The 18,201-nt window shown below is 50.2% G+C and overlaps 2 protein-coding genes across 7 annotated transcripts in view; one reads left to right on the top strand and one right to left on the bottom strand.

Moving 5' to 3' along the window:
* The window catches only part of cd36 (CD36 molecule (CD36 blood group)), a 36,455-nt gene extending 27,675 nt beyond the window's left edge, over positions 1-8,780 (bottom strand). For 4 of the 6 annotated variants that reach the window (XR_011348210.1, XM_069909232.1, XM_069909234.1 and 1 more), the window contains exons 1-2: positions 6,036-6,191; positions 2,501-2,661 (exon numbers count right to left, since the gene is read on the bottom strand). Coding sequence is in view for 5 of the 6 variants with exons in the window: in XM_069909232.1 (XP_069765333.1) it covers positions 2,501-2,661; positions 6,036-6,167 (293 nt within the window). In the remaining variant the exon portion in view is untranslated. Of the gene's footprint in view, positions 1-2,500; positions 2,662-6,035; positions 6,192-8,525 lie in introns of those variants that run through there. The other 2 variants (XM_069909236.1, XM_069909235.1) reach the window with 2 other exon arrangements.
* An 88-nt stretch (positions 8,781-8,868) lies between these two features.
* saysd1 (SAYSVFN motif domain containing 1) overlaps positions 8,869-18,201 on the top strand; it is an 84,578-nt gene continuing 75,245 nt past the window's right edge. Inside the window, exons 1-2 of the mRNA XM_069909237.1 lie at positions 8,869-9,031; positions 17,497-17,583. Coding sequence (XP_069765338.1) covers positions 8,870-9,031; positions 17,497-17,583 — 249 coding nt within the window. The 5' untranslated portion in view covers position 8,869. The remainder of the gene's footprint in view (positions 9,032-17,496; positions 17,584-18,201) is intronic.

Genomic DNA, 18,201 nt, shown 5'->3' with positions numbered 1-18,201 from the left:
TCTATATTTGTTTCTCAGCTTTTTGATTGGCCTTCAATAGGTCATAAATTTGAGAAAGGTGTGTCTTTTATTGGGATAATCTTGAAGATATGACACTGGCGCAACATCCAAACATGCAATCATAAAACAAATCTCTCTGGATTTCTTAATTTACAGTCATCAGATGGAAATTCTGAGTCAGCCTGTTAAGATATTCCCTGATAAACTTTAATTAACTTAATCCTGAACATTATGCTATTTGACTGAGTGATTAAAGCATTTTTGGACATTCTAATTTTGTAGCTTTTAAAATTATTGGAGAGACATTAAAACAATGATGAGGATTATTCAAATACATATGTCAGTTGATTTATCAAACAGAAGGATTGAATGATAAAAGAAACCACAAGAGCATTTGCAATCTAATATTCAAACCCTGAGATATTTTCTTACTCTTAAAATTTAATCTCTTTTTCAATTTAATCTCTATACTCACAAGACTTACAGTAAGATGTATTCATTAATATTGGTTATTCTCCAGTTTTCCCCCACCCCTGTTTTTTCACACAACTTGGGGCCTATACTGGAGTGTGGTTCCAGGCCAGTGACTCAGTCCCTCTCCCAGAAGCTTAGTGTTCATATGAAGCTCTTCTGGCAGTGTAGAGGTGTCAGACTAATTCAGACCTTGCCACAAGCGACCATCAGAAATGTTTTGCACCACAGGTATTAAGGTCATTGATATCACCTAAATCCATGCTGATGCAATCATAAAGAAGGCTCACCAGCCGTTATTCTTCATAAGATGTATGAGGAGATTCAGTATGTCATTGAAAACTCTCAAAAGTTTCTACAGGTGTATTATGGAGAGCATTATTGCCTGGTATATAGGTGCCAACTCTCAGGACAAGAATAAACTCCAGAGGGTTGTTAATTCGGCCGGCAACATCACAGGCACCAGACCACTCCATCGAGGACATCTACATGAGGCAGCGTCTTAAAAAAGCAGCCTCTATCCTCAAAGACCCCCACCACCCAGGCCATGCCCTCTTCACTCTTCTACCATTGGGAAAAAGGTACAGGAGCCTAAAGACAAGCACTCAATGGCACAAGGACAGCTTCTTCCCCACTGCCATCAGATTCCTGAATAGTCAATGAACCAAAGACACTGCCTTACTTTTCGTGCACTACTATTTTATTTTTTTTTATATAGTAATGTTGTAAGATGGTTTATAATACGAATGTTTACTCTATGACGCTGCTGCAAAACACCAAATTCATGACTTGTTCATGACAATAAATTCTGATTCTGATTCAGAATATTTGCCCTGCTGAGGCCCAGTTGATTCACCCCTTGGCAAAGCCCTCTAGTCATCTTTACTGTCCTAAGCAGTGACTACATGTTTCAAGAGGGTTCACCACAAAAAAAATAATTTCTTATCCAAAAGATTAGGAGGTTGACCCATGCTTGAAAAATGTTAGAAAAGGGAGTCAGAGACTCCAAATAATATAAGAATAGAGAAAAATACAGTAATAGAAGACAGTGGAACAATATCATCTCCAAAACAAGAGTTTAGGAAAGAGATGGAGAGTCTGGTGGCAGGAAAACAACTCTTTCATCAAATGAACGAGGAACTCCACTTGCTTGAAATTGAGGAAATTCAAGGTCTCTTACTAACTCTGACAGGAGCTCCAGTGTAAATATTCACCCAGATGCATCACCACTTGGTTTGGGAACTGCTCTGCCTAAGACCTAAAGAAACGGCAGTGAGTAGCAAACACAGTTCAGGCCATCATGAACACCAACCTCTGCTCCATCTATACCACCTACCCCCCCCTCCCCAAACTCGAGAGAAATTGCTAAAATACTACAAAACTCATTCGCCCCAGATATATTCTTCTTCCCTCTTCGTTCAGGCAGAAGATAAATGTGCTTGAGAATTCAAACCTCCAGATTCAAGGAGATTTTCTTTCTTACTGTTATCAGATTCTTGAATGGATCTCTCACTGGCAAAAGATGATGGCTTTACACTCCCTTTTATAACTGTGCTTTTCTTTATTCCCTGCACTGTGTTCTTGCACTTTTCTCAACACTTTGACAATTGAATGCTCCCTACACTGTGAAAGGAGCAAAAACAGGAAAAGTCTGCTGGAGGAGCTCAGCAGGTTTCGTAGCGACCATAGAAGGTAAAGATATTGAGCCCTTGAGGAAAGGCTCGGGCCCGAAATGTCGATAATATATCTTTACCTCTCATGGACGCCACGAGACCGGCTGAGTTCCTCCAGCATTTCTGTGTATTCTTCCGTACATTTATTTGTCTCTTCATTTCTTTGTTTGTCATTATTGCACTACTTGCTGCACGAATTGGATTACCCGGATAACGCACAAAACAAAGCCTCCACTGTATTTGAGTACATGTGACAACAAAATGATTCAATTCAAATGCTGATTACCCCAGTTAGCACCAGAGCGCAAAGACAAACAGGTGAGGTTTCAATGTAACTGCATGATATTTTCAGATACCTGTAGGTATAGGGTCCTTTTTGCTCAAGTATCGGTCTAGCTCCAGAGTTCATAATGTCTGATGGATTTTTCACATTGAAGAGCCAGAACTGCCTGTAGACAGGACTCCCAGTTTGTATCCAGTTCTCATAAGCAAGGGTCCCTTCTTCAATAACGCCTTCCTGTGACAGATTGAAAGACTGTTAAATGACCTAAAAAATTACAATGACATGAAATACTTTCCCAATAAACTGTAACAATTTCAGGGATGTGCGCAGGTGAACATATCAATCAATATTATTAGGCAAACCTGAGCTTTGAGTGCTCATGATCTGACCAGGCTCCACAGCTCCTCCTCAGCTTGTACTTTATTTTTTAATGTGAATGTTAAATTTAGACATTCAGCACAGTAACAGGCCCTTTACGAGCCCACGCCACCAAATGACCTGCAACCACCTTACGTTTTGAATGGTGGGAGGAAACCGGAGCACCCGGAGGAAGGTGACATAGGAGGAACGTACAAATAGACAACACCGGATTCGAACCCCATTCACTGGCACTGTAATATCATTGCACTAACTGCTACGTTAACCGTTGCCATGGAGAAATTTCCATCCTGGGAGAGATGAACAGCCGGAGAGCAGAGAGGGCAGCTGCTTTCAATGCTGGCTAATGAGATAAATTTTAGGAGGTATGTCCACACATGGGATTAGGTGTTACTGGCCCCTCAATGGCCTGCACTCATTGTGTCAGGCTGGGTTCAGCCCTGAGCCCCACATCTCAGTACTGAACAGTAAACTCAACCTACGGTATCCAGTCTCTCCTTATACATAAACATTCCATCCAGTCAACATCCATGAGATCTCCTCTATACTCCCTCCAGTGCAATCACATCCCTCTTGTAATGCAATGTCCAGAAGTGCTGTAGCCTGAGTAAATTTTTTTATGTAGCTGGACCATAACTTCTGTTCTTACATTCTATGTCTCAGCTAAGGAAGGTAAGTATCTTGGTTGCTTTTGTAACCACCTTATCTACCCCTGCTTTAGCCTTCTGGGATACTTTCCCATGGAATAATAAGGCCCCACTGTTTGCCAGTACTTCAGAACATAGTACAGCACAGAAACACATTCTTAGACCCATGATGTCTGCAATTAAACTAATCCCATCTACCTGTATATGGTCCATCCCCTGAATTGTTCCTGTGCCTGGCTCAATGCCTCTTGGCATCACTATTGTACCTGTTTCCAGCACCTCTCTGGCAGCTCTTCCAGGCACCCACCACCCTCTGGGTATAAGACCTCTCATATGCTTCCTTTAAACCCCTCCCCATCTTCTGGCTATTCTCTCTGGTATTTGCCATTTCTAGACATTATCATTCATTACGAACATCCAAGCCTTTCTAATCCACCCAAATGCATTAACGTAATTTTCAAAATTAAACTCTGCTCATTTTACCAGTAGGTCAATGTGCCCCTAGCTGGAATCTAGTTTGGTATCAACACTATTAATCATGTTTTTTTTGCACAGTGATAATAAGCAAGTGAAGTTTTGATTATAATGGTTTATCCACAAAGTGGTTAATGGGGATAAATGAGATCTAATACAGTATTTTCATGGCTTTCTCAACATGTCTACTTTCACACAGTAAAATCCATCACTTATGGAAACTACATTTTTCATTCAGCAATCTATTCCAAAAGTGTTGGTGAGTGCCCCTCTGTATCTGTCCTTTCCTCTCTGAATCGTCAAGATATGAATGGGCAATGAACCACAGACACTACCTCACTTTATCCTATTTATTTATTAAATATAATTTATAGCAACATTTGCATTTAATGCTTCCACAAAACAAATGAATTTCACGACATGTTTATGACAATTAATTCTGATTGTGATGTGCTTCTGATTTAGTTAGCTCTTTTCTTGCTTGCTTAAGTGCCCAGCCCTTTTGTGGAAATCCTGCGTGCCCTGCTGAGTTTCTCTAGCACTCTTTGTAGTTCGCCCCTGCTCGACTTTAGTTGGCTTTATTGGCAACAATGAGTCAGTTTTCAGAGAGGAGGTTGGGACGCTCCTAAACTGTTGCGAGAACAACAATAACCTGGGACTCAATGTGGACAAGACAAAGAAGATGATTGTGAACTTCAGAAGGATGAAGGTTGACCACTCTCCAATGCACATCAATGGTGTCATCATGGAGGGAGTGGAAAACACAAAGTTCCTTGGTGTGAATATAAAGGGCAACTTATCCTGGACCCATAGCATCTCCTCAATAGTCAGGAAGGCATAACACCATCTACACTTCCTTAGGAGAATGAAGAGGGCAAAGATATTGGCCACCATCGTGATAATTTTTTATAGGGGCACAATAGGTCCTGTGGCTGTATCCTTGCGCGATGCGATACAGGTCAAGTGCACCTTATCCGAAATGCATCGGACCAGAAGTGTTTCAGATTTTGGAATAATGTGTTTAGGGTAACGAAGCAGCACAGCAGAATCTCTGAATCAGCTGTTAAATAGCAACAACAACAACAGTCTCCACCTACGATGCTCCGTTTTGATCAAAAGGTTACAGCCAGGCTGAGAAATAGCTTCTTCCCACAGGCTGTAAGACAGGTGAACAGTATCCAATTACCAAGTAAATTATCCTAAAATATTTATATATATTTATTTTAAATTATATCTTTATTTATTTTGTGTACTGTGTATTGGTCCGGAGAAACGCAATTTTGTCGGGTGGTATAAGTACAGTCAGATGATAATAAACTTGAACTTTGTGAGCTTGTGTTGCAGAGGATCATCAAACTGAGAGCTGTAAAATTAAATAGATGACTTAAATGAAGTTTTTATGCGACTTAAAATGTATTCAGTGAAAATTTTAAAGGATTTGATTATGAATACTCTATTTAATATAGTGAGTTCATGTTGAGATGGTATACAATGCAGAACATTAAGTAGTCATGTGGCTCCATTGGTTAATGGTGAATGTGGTTTTAGAGTTGCATACCCATGTTCCATTTTTCTATGAAAATTATTCAAGCAACAAAGTAGTTCTGTATTTGAATTTAGATAGGTTTTAGAGACGGACAGTTTATTTCCTAAAGCTCTCATACAGAGAAAAATAAAGCAAACATGAATCAAGGTAACCAAAAAAACTGCAGATGTTGGAAATCCAAATCAAAAATAGAAAATTCAGAAATGTTCAACATGACGGGCAACGTCTGAGGAAAGTAAAACAGAGTGAATGCTTCAGACCCAGATGTTTCTCTTTCCGATCAAGCTGCCTGTCGAGGCCATTTCTGTTTCATTATTGAACATGAATTAACCCCGTGTCTCAGGGATACTAGTGCATTTACCAGGTTCACAATCCAGTGAGGGATGATCGAACGAGCAAATAGGTATAATTTTAATTTAAAGGACGACAAACTTGGACCATCTACATGATAATGTAGCAAAAACACAAATATAAAATAACAAGCACTTATAGCATATACATTTTCAAATCTTTAAGGATAAACAAAACATATATGTTTATATATAGTCACAAAATATCTGTACCTTATTTATGGTGTTGTGAACTGTCTGATTTCCATAATATATCATAATACCTCCAATTATCACCAAGAGCACACCAACAGCAATTCCAATGCTAAGTAATAAGATTTTTTTGCGACAGCACATAATTCCCATCCAGATGATTTAGAGAAAAATCTTTTAGAGGAAAGCTAGAACAGCAGCCAGCTGTAAAGGGAGAATCTGAGATGCAACAAGCCTGTTATAAATATCCCAACAATTGAAAGAGCGTTTGAGAGTAAATTAGAAGGCAGCACCGATAGCATGAGGTTTGACTGCTGCAAAATTCAAACCACACCAAATCTGCTCGAACAAAACATACAAAGGTCACACAGTAAAGTTCATATGATAAGAGAATTTGTGCTGATAATATTTATGGATTAATACATAATCATTTCATGAGTTTGCTTTTTTTAAAGTGATGCAGACCCAGCAAAAGGAATGAGGAGATTAGAACAGGGATTGTAAACTCTAAGAATAACAGTGATTGAAGTAAGCAAAGGTAAAAATACATGACCAATGTTTCAGGCTTGGGCCCTTCACCAAGTGATAAGATGATTATGTATATGCACTGGTTATGTATTTTTGTCTTTGCAATATAAACTGTTTGACCTGCTGAGTTTCTCCAGCATTGTGTTTTATTGACACATGCAAATTAATTTAAGGGTTGGTGGCAATATATCCTGTTTAATTGTCCATTGCACAAATGAGCGAATATAAATAATTAGAAAACACAAGCTAACACTTGAGAACTTGCAATATAAAAGGTAGTGGGGTATATAAAGCTGTAGCTCTGTTTCTTGGGTCCGTGCTTTCAGCATTTCTTCTGTCCTGTGGTGCGCTGTTAGCCAGAATCAGACACACACAAGGTAAAGACTGTACAACAGGCTTTAATCCACAAAGACTTCCACAGAGCCAGGCTGGCTGTGGATGCAGCAACTCTGAGGGAGGCCGAGGGAGGCCGGCGCAGGCTTCTATCCCAGAGGGTGATTGCCAGCCGGCTGGGTGTTGTCCTGTCCACTTACACTCCTGCAGGTACAGAGGTTGCCGCTCCCCCCCACCCCCCCCACAACACCGCAATAGGCCGGTGGTGTACCACCACATGTCATATCTTAAAATTTGAATTTCTTTTTTTTTTAAATGGGACACCATTGTACTCCCATCATTGTATTTGTCGGTAAATTGACAGAGGCACATTTATCAAATGAAAACGTATTTTGTGGCATCCACTTGAAAGATTAATGTGTAACTTATGTTTGAGGGTCTTTAAACCCCTCCTACTCCATTTAATTTTCTTGTTACTCTCATGAGTGACTTCCATATTTTTGACTGGTACTAATATTGCCTTATGATCTCAGTAGAGCCGATGTAATATGGCAGGTTGTTAGCAGGAATCTGTTGATTTTCACACTTTATATTTCCTTATGTACTTACATATCAAAAAGTCAGCAAAGAATTGTACCTAGTCTTAAGATATTTGGATATTAGATTTTTAGAGTTCGGATTTCTACACCTAACTCATTGACTAAATTAAGTAAGAAAATTACCCCATAGTTCAAACTGAACATTCCGAGCAAAACATTTTATGCCAAACCTAATGACAAATAATTTTCTTTTAAATGGCCTTACAGCTCATTCATCTTCTCCAATCCCAATGTAGCCTGTCTCTCAAAACATTTTATGCTTGAATTCTGTCCCATACTTTTTTTCTCTGCCCTGTCCATTATTATCTCAACGGAATAGATACCTCTTTGCCACAAATATACCCTGGTTCAAAAAATGTTTCCAATGTCGCAGGAGATTGAATCCCTTAACTTTCAATCAGTCATTTGATCGGAACTTGAAGCATTCATCCTCTAAATGGTCTAAAGCAACAGATTAACCAAGAAATTCCTTATTTTATTAAAATTTATATGTTACTTAAATCCACAAATCCCTATGTCCATTGGGTCCCACATTGACTCACGATCCAAAGCAGATTATTTTCCATCACTGTAAATTATTCTGGAAATTGATAGGTATTTTGAAAATTGGAAACGTTTCAACCCATTTTGTGAAAATGAGTGTTTTATATAAAGTAATTCTTTTGTAAAGACAAAAAAAATTTCAATAAACACAGGACATTCCTTGGTGCTACATTGTATCTTTTGAAACGTAATGAGCAAATGTGGCAGCACTTTGTGGACAGCAAACTCCCTAACCCAAGGAAGGACATTCTTGCTATTGAGGAAGTACAGCAAAGCTTAACCAGACTGATTCCTGGGATGAAAGACCAGATAGAAAAGGATTATGCTGATTGGAATTCAGCATGGAGCTCATAGAGACAAACACTTCTGACAGGACCAGACAGGATGGATGCAAAAGGAATGTTCCTGGTGTTGGAGAGTTCCAAACCATGCGGTGTCCGGCAAAAGGGTAAACCATGTAGCAGGAAGTTCATCACTGGGAATGTTGTGAACTTATGCAACTCCTTACCTCAGAAGGCTATTGAGGCCAGTCGATTAGATAGATTCAAAAGGGAGTTGGCCCTTTTGACCTAAAGGGATCATGGGGGATGGAGAGAAAGCAGGAATAGAATACTGAATTGGTCCTATTATCGTGTGAAATTGTGGTGCCGGTTCAAAGGGCTGAATGGCATTCACCTGCACCAAACTTCTGCGATAGAGGTTCAGCCATGCGGCGCGTTGAATGAGGGACCCGGTTTAAAGGGCCGAATAGCCTGCTTCGCCCCGCAAAATGGACCTTGAAATCAAGGACACTTCCGCCCCGCACAAATGGGGCGGGGTCCGTGAAATCAAGGTCACTTCCGCCCCGCACAAATGGAGCGGAAGTTGGCGGAATGGCGAGCGCGGCAGGTTGTGGAAAGGCCGCTGGATGGGGGCCAGCGCCTGGGAGACCACGGGGTTTTCTGGCGCTTATGGCGCAGGCTGCGACCCCGGAGGCGTGGGCCCGAGCTGCAGCAAGTCCCGCTCGAGAACAGCGTGAGTGCGCCCGTCGCTCCGGGACAGGAGGCCGGGAGAGGACCCCGGGCCACAACCAACTATTACCCCGCCTGGGGTCCCCCGCTGGCCCCGGCCAACCCCTAACCCCTCCCTCCCTCCCTCCCTCCCTCCCTCCCTCCCTGGGGGCTCCTACCATCCCTGGGGGCTCCTACCATCCCTGGGGGCTCCTACCATCCCTGGGCATCCCCTACTCTCCTCCCGCCCTAGGGCCCCCCACAGCTCTGCCCAACCCCTACACCCCTCTTGGGGGTCCCTGGCCAACCCCTACCCCCTCCCTCCCTGAAGCCCCTACCATCCCTGGCCAATCTCTATCCCCCACCCTCCCTGGGGAACCCTGCCAGCCCTGGACAACCCTTACCCCACCACCCCTGGGGGTTCCTGCCATCCCTAGCCAAGTCTTACCCCCTCCTTCCCTGGGGCCCATGTTGGCCCTGGCCAATTCCTACCCCCTCCCTCCTTTGGGGTGGGGGGGGACGACTATTGCCAGAATCCACCCTTTATTGCTGGAGTAACTCAGCAGGCAGACAACTTGAGCAGGGAAAACTGAGAAAAGGTCCAGACCCAAAATGTTGATTGATCATTTCTTCCCATGGGTGCTACCTGACCTGCTGCGTATCTAGGCATCGCCTTCCCCAGTGCATGGAGAGTTCTAGTGGGATGTTGACTGCTGGGCTGAGAGTGTACTAGGGTGGATTCAGGACATGGAGGGATTCATTTCAATGTGAAGTTGAGGGATAGCGCTGCTTTCAGTGTGGAGCACAGGTGTGAAAGTATGAGCACCAGCTCTAGTAACAAAGGTGCTGAAATCCACAGGAGGCCAGAAAAGGAATTTCTGAGGTGGGTTCTAGTCTGCAGTATGAGAGGTTTATTTTCCCCAGGGTGGGGGTAGCAAACACCAGGTGAAGGGAGAAAAGTTCAGGGGAGATTGGGGGTAAAGTTTTTGTAATACAGAGTTGTGGGTGCCTGGACTGCATTGCTGGAGGTGGAGGCTGAAACATTAGGGGCATTTAAGAGACTCTGAGACAGGCATATAGATGAAAGAAAAGTAGAGAGTTCTGAGGTAGGTATTATGGGTCAGCACAACAGGTGAAAAGCCTGCCCTGTATCTGTAATGTTCTAGGTTGGCAAAATGGTCTATGAAAAGAAATACACCTGAAATGATTTTATTTTGCAACACATTGAGAAAATCTGTGGACATTCACTCGTGCCTTTCTGACTCCGGTGTGACTTGTTTTCTGACCCCTTTTTTTCCTTGTAACCTTTGCACACAGACTTGAAGACGATGACAAAAGCTGCATCAACTGTCATAAGCAAGAAGCAGTCTCTAGAATTTATCTTGCGCGTTTTCTTTTAGACATTATTTCTCCTTTTGTTCTTTTGCCAGTGTTTTAATCCTGTGACCTGTAGTGCCTGGCAGTGAAATGTATTTACAAACCTTTTCCCTCAAAATTCCTTCATTATTCTGAATAACTCTTTCCCCTCTTTTGTGCTTTCAAAGGGAGTGCTCAAATCTCTCTGAGTAACTAATGACACAGATATCATTCTGTTAAATCTCAAAAGTTTTGCAGTTCTTGCAAATTGTAGTGCCAAAATCTGTACTGATGGGTTACAGTGTTTTCTTGCCTTGGTTATGCATTTGTCCAACCTAATAAATTTTGTGAACCATTTTTCCAATTAACTTTGCCCTCTTCAAAGATTTGTTTTTCATATTCCCTCATGGCCCTCTATACTTGTACATATGTTTCTCATCCTATTCTTAAAATTCAAGTTTTAGATTATGTAGGTTATCTATACACACATCAAGCAGGGAAAACACCCGTCTGTATGGCTAAAGACGTACCTTTCTGAATGCACCGCCCTCTGCCACCTGACCTGAATGTACAGCTAGTGCAAGCAGATGCCGTCAGCCCATGACCCAACTCTCCACTCAGCCCTCTCCTTCCCTCCACTCAGCCCTCTCCTTCCCTCCACTCAGCCCTCTCCTTCCCTCCACTCAGCCCTCTCCTTCCCTCCACGCAGCCCTCTCCTTCCCTCCACGCAGCCCTCTCCTTCCCTCCACGCAGCCCTCTCCTTCCCTCCACGCAGCCCTCTCCTTCCCTCCACGCAGCCCTCTCCTTCCCTCCACGCAGCCCTCTCCTTCCCTCCACGCAGCCCTCTCCTTCCCTCCACGCAGCCCTCTCCTTCCCTCCACGCAGCCCTCTCCTTCCCTCCACGCAGCCCTCTCCTTCCCTCCACGCAGCCCTCTCCTTCCCTCCACGCAGCCCTCTCCTTCCCTCCACGCAGCCCTCTCCTTCCCTCCACGCAGCCCTCTCCTTCCCTCCACGCAGCCCTCTCCTTCCCTCCACGCAGCCCTCTCCTTCCCTCCACGCAGCCCTCTCCTTCCCTCCACGCAGCCCTCTCCTTCCCTCCACGCAGCCCTCTCCTTCCCTCCACGCAGCCCTCTCCTTCCCTCCACGCAGCCCTCTCCTTCCCTCCACGCAGCCCTCTCCTTCCCTCCACGCAGCCCTCTCCTTCCCTCCACGCAGCCCTCTCCTTCCCTCCACGCAGCCCTCTCCTTCCCTCCACGCAGCCCTCTCCTTCCCTCCACGCAGCCCTCTCCTTCCCTCCACGCAGCCCTCTCCTTCCCTCCACGCAGCCCTCTCCTTCCCTCCACGCAGCCCTCTCCTTCCCTCCACGCAGCCCTCTCCTTCCCTCCACGCAGCCCTCTCCTTCCCTCCACGCAGCCCTCTCCTTCCCTCCACGCAGCCCTCTCCTTCCCTCCACGCAGCCCTCTCCTTCCCTCCACGCAGCCCTCTCCTTCCCTCCACGCAGCCCTCTCCTTCCCTCCACGCAGCCCTCTCCTTCCCTCCACGCAGCCCTCTCCTTCCCTCCACGCAGCCCTCTCCTTCCCTCCACGCAGCCCTCTCCTTCCCTCCACGCAGCCCTCTCCTTCCCTCCACGCAGCCCTCTCCTTCCCTCCACGCAGCCCTCTCCTTCCCTCCACGCAGCCCTCTCCTTCCCTCCACGCAGCCCTCTCCTTCCCTCCACGCAGCCCTCTCCTTCCCTCCACGCAGCCCTCTCCTTCCCTCCACGCAGCCCTCTCCTTCCCTCCACGCAGCCCTCTCCTTCCCTCCACGCAGCCCTCTCCTTCCCTCCACGCAGCCCTCTCCTTCCCTCCACGCAGCCCTCTCCTTCCCTCCACGCAGCCCTCTCCTTCCCTCCACGCAGCCCTCTCCTTCCCTCCACGCAGCCCTCTCCTTCCCTCCACGCAGCCCTCTCCTGCCCTCCACTCAGCCCTCTCCTGCCCTCCACGCAGCCCTCTCCTGCCCTCCACGCAGCCCTCTCCTGCCCTCCACGCAGCCCTCTCCTGCCCTCCACGCAGCCCTCTCCTGCCCTCCACGCAGCCCTCTCCTGCCCTCCACGCAGCCCTCTCCTGCCCTCCACGCAGCCCTCTCCTGCCCTCCACGCAGCCCTCTCCTGCCCTCCACGCAGCCCTCTCCTGCCCTCCACGCAGCCCTCTCCTGCCCTCCACGCAGCCCTCTCCTGCCCTCCACGCAGCCCTCTCCTGCCCTCCACGCAGCCCTCTCCTGCCCTCCACGCAGCCCTCTCCTGCCCTCCACGCAGCCCTCTCCTGCCCTCCACGCAGCCCTCTCCTGCCCTCCACGCAGCCCTCTCCTGCCCTCCACGCAGCCCTCTCCTGCCCTCCACGCAGCCCTCTCCTGCCCTCCACGCAGCCCTCTCCTGCCCTCCACGCAGCCCTCTCCTGCCCTCCACGCAGCCCTCTCCTGCCCTCCACGCAGCCCTCTCCTGCCCTCCACGCAGCCCTCTCCTGCCCTCCACGCAGCCCTCTCCTGCCCTCCACGCAGCCCTCTCCTGCCCTCCACGCAGCCCTCTCCTGCCCTCCACGCAGCCCTCTCCTGCCCTCCACGCAGCCCTCTCCTGCCCTCCACTCAGCCCTCTCCTGCCCTCCACTCAGCCCTCTCCTGCCCTCCACTCAGCCCTCTCCTGCCCTCCACTCAGCCCTCTCCTGCCCTCCACTCAGCCCTCTCCTGCCCTCCACTCAGCCCTCTCCTGCCCTCCACTCAGCCCTCTCCTGCCCTCCACTCAGCCCTCTCCTGCCCTCCACTCAGCCCTCTCCTGCCCTCCACTCAGCCCTCTCCTGCCCTCCACTCAGCCCTCTCCTGCCCTCCACTCAGCCCTCTCCTGCCCTCCACTCAGCCCTCTCCTGCCCTCCACTCAGCCCTCTCCTGCCCTCCACTCAGCCCTCTCCTGCCCTCCACTCAGCCCTCTCCTGCCCTCCACTCAGCCCTCTCCTGCCCTCCACTCAGCCCTCTCCTGCCCTCCACTCAGCCCTCTCCTGCCCTCCACTCAGCCCTCTCCTGCCCTCCACTCAGCCCTCTCCTGCCCTCCACTCAGCCCTCTCCTGCCCTCCACTCAGCCCTCTCCTGCCCTCCACTCAGCCCTCTCCTGCCCTCCACTCAGCCCTCTCCTGCCCTCCACTCAGCCCTCTCCTGCCCTCCACTCAGCCCTCTCCTGCCCTCCACTCAGCCCTCTCCTGCCCTCCACTCAGCCCTCTCCTGCCCTCCACTCAGCCCTCTCCTGCCCTCCACTCAGCCCTCTCCTGCCCTCCACTCAGCCCTCTCCTGCCCTCCACTCAGCCCTCTCCTGCCCTCCACTCAGCCCTCTCCTGCCCTCCACTCAGCCCTCTCCTGCCCTCCACTCAGCCCTCTCCTGCCCTCCACTCAGCCCTCTCCTGCCCTCCACTCAGCCCTCTCCTGCCCTCCACTCAGCCCTCTCCTGCCCTCCACTCAGCCCTCTCCTGCCCTCCACTCAGCCCTCTCCTGCCCTCCACTCAGCCCTCTCCTGCCCTCCACTCAGCCCTCTCCTGCCCTCCACTCAGCCCTCTCCTGCCCTCCACTCAGCCCTCTCCTGCCCTCCACTCAGCCCTCTCCTGCCCTCCACTCAGCCCTCTCCTGCCCTCCACTCAGCCCTCTCCTGCCCTCCACTCAGCCCTCTCCTGCCCTCCACTCAGCCCTCTCCTGCCCTCCACTCAGCCCTCTCCTGCCCTCCACTCAGCCCTCTCCTGCCCTCCACTCAGCCCTCTCCTGCCCTCCACTCAGCCCTCTCCTGCCCTCCACTCAGCCCTCTCCTGCCCTCCACTCAGCCCTCTCCTGCCCTCCACTCAGCCCTCTCCTGCCCTCCACTCAGCCCTCTCCTGCCCTCCACTCAGCCCTCTCCTGCCCTCCACTCAGCCCTCTCCTGCCCTCCACTCAGCCCTCTCCTGCCCTCCACTCAGCCCTCTCCTGCCCTCCACTCAGCCCTCTCCTGCCCTCCACTCAGCCCTCTCCTGCCCTCCACTCAGCCCTCTCCTGCCCTCCACTCAGCCCTCTCCTGCCCTCCACTCAGCCCTCTCCTGCCCTCCACTCAGCCCTCTCCTGCCCTCCACTCAGCCCTCTCCTGCCCTCCACTCAGCCCTCTCCTGCCCTCCACTCAGCCCTCTCCTGCCCTCCACTCAGCCCTCTCCTGCCCTCCACTCAGCCCTCTCCTGCCCTCCACTCAGCCCTCTCCTGCCCTCCACTCAGCCCTCTCCTGCCCTCCACTCAGCCCTCTCCTGCCCTCCACTCAGCCCTCTCCTGCCCTCCACTCAGCCCTCTCCTGCCCTCCACTCAGCCCTCTCCTGCCCTCCACTCAGCCCTCTCCTGCCCTCCACTCAGCCCTCTCCTGCCCTCCACTCAGCCCTCTCCTGCCCTCCACTCAGCCCTCTCCTGCCCTCCACTCAGCCCTCTCCTGCCCTCCACTCAGCCCTCTCCTGCCCTCCACTCAGCCCTCTCCTGCCCTCCACTCAGCCCTCTCCTGCCCTCCACTCAGCCCTCTCCTGCCCTCCACTCAGCCCTCTCCTGCCCTCCACTCAGCCCTCTCCTGCCCTCCACTCAGCCCTCTCCTGCCCTCCACTCAGCCCTCTCCTGCCCTCCACTCAGCCCTCTCCTGCCCTCCACTCAGCCCTCTCCTGCCCTCCACTCAGCCCTCTCCTGCCCTCCACTCAGCCCTCTCCTGCCCTCCACTCAGCCCTCTCCTGCCCTCCACTCAGCCCTCTCCTGCCCTCCACTCAGCCCTCTCCTGCCCTCCACTCAGCCCTCTCCTGCCCTCCACTCAGCCCTCTCCTGCCCTCCACTCAGCCCTCTCCTGCCCTCCACTCAGCCCTCTCCTGCCCTCCACTCAGCCCTCTCCTGCCCTCCACTCAGCCCTCTCCTGCCCTCCACTCAGCCCTCTCCTGCCCTCCACTCAGCCCTCTCCTGCCCTCCACTCAGCCCTCTCCTGCCCTCCACTCAGCCCTCTCCTGCCCTCCACTCAGCCCTCTCCTGCCCTCCACTCAGCCCTCTCCTGCCCTCCACTCAGCCCTCTCCTGCCCTCCACTCAGCCCTCTCCTGCCCTCCACTCAGCCCTCTCCTGCCCTCCACTCAGCCCTCTCCTGCCCTCCACTCAGCCCTCTCCTGCCCTCCACTCAGCCCTCTCCTGCCCTCCACTCAGCCCTCTCCTGCCCTCCACTCAGCCCTCTCCTGCCCTCCACTCAGCCCTCTCCTGCCCTCCACTCAGCCCTCTCCTGCCCTCCACTCAGCCCTCTCCTGCCCTCCACTCAGCCCTCTCCTGCCCTCCACTCAGCCCTCTCCTGCCCTCCACTCAGCCCTCTCCTGCCCTCCACTCAGCCCTCTCCTGCCCTCCACTCAGCCCTCTCCTGCCCTCCACTCAGCCCTCTCCTGCCCTCCACTCAGCCCTCTCCTGCCCTCCACTCAGCCCTCTCCTGCCCTCCACTCAGCCCTCTCCTGCCCTCCACTCAGCCCTCTCCTGCCCTCCACTCAGCCCTCTCCTGCCCTCCACTCAGCCCTCTCCTGCCCTCCACTCAGCCCTCTCCTGCCCTCCACTCAGCCCTCTCCTGCCCTCCACTCAGCCCTCTCCTGCCCTCCACTCAGCCCTCTCCTGCCCTCCACTCAGCCCTCTCCTGCCCTCCACTCAGCCCTCTCCTGCCCTCCACTCAGCCCTCTCCTGCCCTCCACTCAGCCCTCTCCTGCCCTCCACTCAGCCCTCTCCTGCCCTCCACTCAGCCCTCTCCTGCCCTCCACTCAGCCCTCTCCTGCCCTCCACTCAGCCCTCTCCTGCCCTCCACTCAGCCCTCTCCTGCCCTCCACTCAGCCCTCTCCTGCCCTCCACTCAGCCCTCTCCTGCCCTCCACTCAGCCCTCTCCTGCCCTCCACTCAGCCCTCTCCTGCCCTCCACTCAGCCCTCTCCTGCCCTCCACTCAGCCCTCTCCTGCCCTCCACTCAGCCCTCTCCTGCCCTCCACTCAGCCCTCTCCTGCCCTCCACTCAGCCCTCTCCTGCCCTCCACTCAGCCCTCTCCTGCCCTCCACTCAGCCCTCTCCTGCCCTCCACTCAGCCCTCTCCTGCCCTCCACTCAGCCCTCTCCTGCCCTCCACTCAGCCCTCTCCTGCCCTCCACTCAGCCCTCTCCTGCCCTCCACTCAGCCCTCTCCTGCCCTCCACTCAGCCCTCTCCTTCCCTCCACTCAGCCCTCTCCTTCCCTCCACTCAGCCCTCTCCTTCCATGACCCCTTCAAGGCAGGGGTGATGGGCAGGAGCCAGCGAGGCAATGGGGGCTGGCGGGAGCCATCAGGAGGTGGCCGGTGCGGGCTGTGACCGCCTCACAGGGTTGCTTTGGTTCAGGGCCGCTCTCTGCAGCTCAAAACACGGCAGTCCAATGGGTATCTTCCCCCACGCTGCTGGAACAGCTCTGTGATTCCTGGAATAGCTGGTTCCTGGAACAGCTCTGTGGTTCCTAGGACAATTCCAGCTGCGTGATTATGAGTAGAGAAGATGGCCATTGCTCTGCCGTGTATTTATGATGGATGGCGCTACGGCACCAGTCGCCCCACCTCCATTGACTCCAGGAGGCTCTATGAGGCGCCTCTCGATATGAATGTGCCTTTTAGGGCTGCTGTCTGGAAAGGTAAGTTTAAAGTTTTCGATCCACTCTTGCAGCCGTCCTCCAGGCAGAGGCCTGACTTGAAATGGCCTTATGTTTTCCCTCTATGCTATGTTCCATTGGACTGACAGCAATTATTTAAATAAACCCCTTTATAGCCACCACAATTGGGAGCTGTTGATGGGCTTTTGTGTTCTCTCCCAACAATAACCAGGCTTGGTTTAGATAGAACAGCCAGAGGAGTTAAATTAGCTGCAAATGCAAGCCATTCCTTTGTTGAAAGTCACTGGATCCATTCAGAGTAATTGAACAGTTCTAAAGATGAGAGGATGAGATCCAACTGAAAAGGTATGATCTAAAGAACAGAAGGTGAGTACAAAAGCCTCAACCAATCGGTACCAACGATGATGAGAGAGCTTTACACAGCTGTCAAGGTCCACTGTGGCCCAAGATTTAATAGGCCCTTTGTTTTGTTTTATCTTATCATTCAGGAACTCTGGCTTTGGATTCCCCTTGCTTGGTTTATCCGATGTGTCGATTTACTGTTTTCTCTACTGATCTTTGTTTCCACTCCACAAGTACGTTATTGCACTGAAATTAACACTTTCCTGGTTGCTTTTTCAGTATGTATTTTTTCGCTCCATGTCCAATTAGGACTGTTTAAAAATAATTACATTAGCACTAGTGTTACACAGCTATTATACTAAAATGCACTTTTTTCCACTTCATTCCTCTAGACCGGAACAGTATTGCTTCAAAATCAAAAAACTGAACTGGCTTGAAATCGAAAATAAAAATAAGAAATGTAATTCAGACTCAAAAATATTTTAATTTCTCCTACAAACGTTTCGGGATAGCTTTACCTCTCTTTCCTGAAGTCGTTATCTTATTACTATTCTTTAATATTGATCTGAAATGTGCCTCTGTATTTTAATTTTGTTAATTTAATATTATTTAGAAATACAACAAGCTCTTCTGGCCCAATGTGACCTAACCCCACGTGGTGTTAGCTCCAGTATTCTCAGTTTTGAGGGTTCTACAGTAAACTTGAATCCTCCATCTTCTCCTGTGGAATTGTAATGCCATTTTTATCAGTGGTCCTGTTTTCTCTCTAAATTGTAGCGAGGAATGTTTAAATATTTAAATCCTCCATGTAACGGTGATGCTCTATTATTTCATCTTTGGATCAAAATCGT

Source organism: Narcine bancroftii, chromosome 13 (assembly GCF_036971445.1).
Source record: "Narcine bancroftii isolate sNarBan1 chromosome 13, sNarBan1.hap1, whole genome shotgun sequence".
NCBI classification, from domain to species: Eukaryota; Metazoa; Chordata; class Chondrichthyes; order Torpediniformes; family Narcinidae; genus Narcine; species Narcine bancroftii.
The sequence above is the reverse complement of the archived record's forward strand: the minus strand, read 5'-3'. Positions and strand labels throughout refer to the sequence as shown.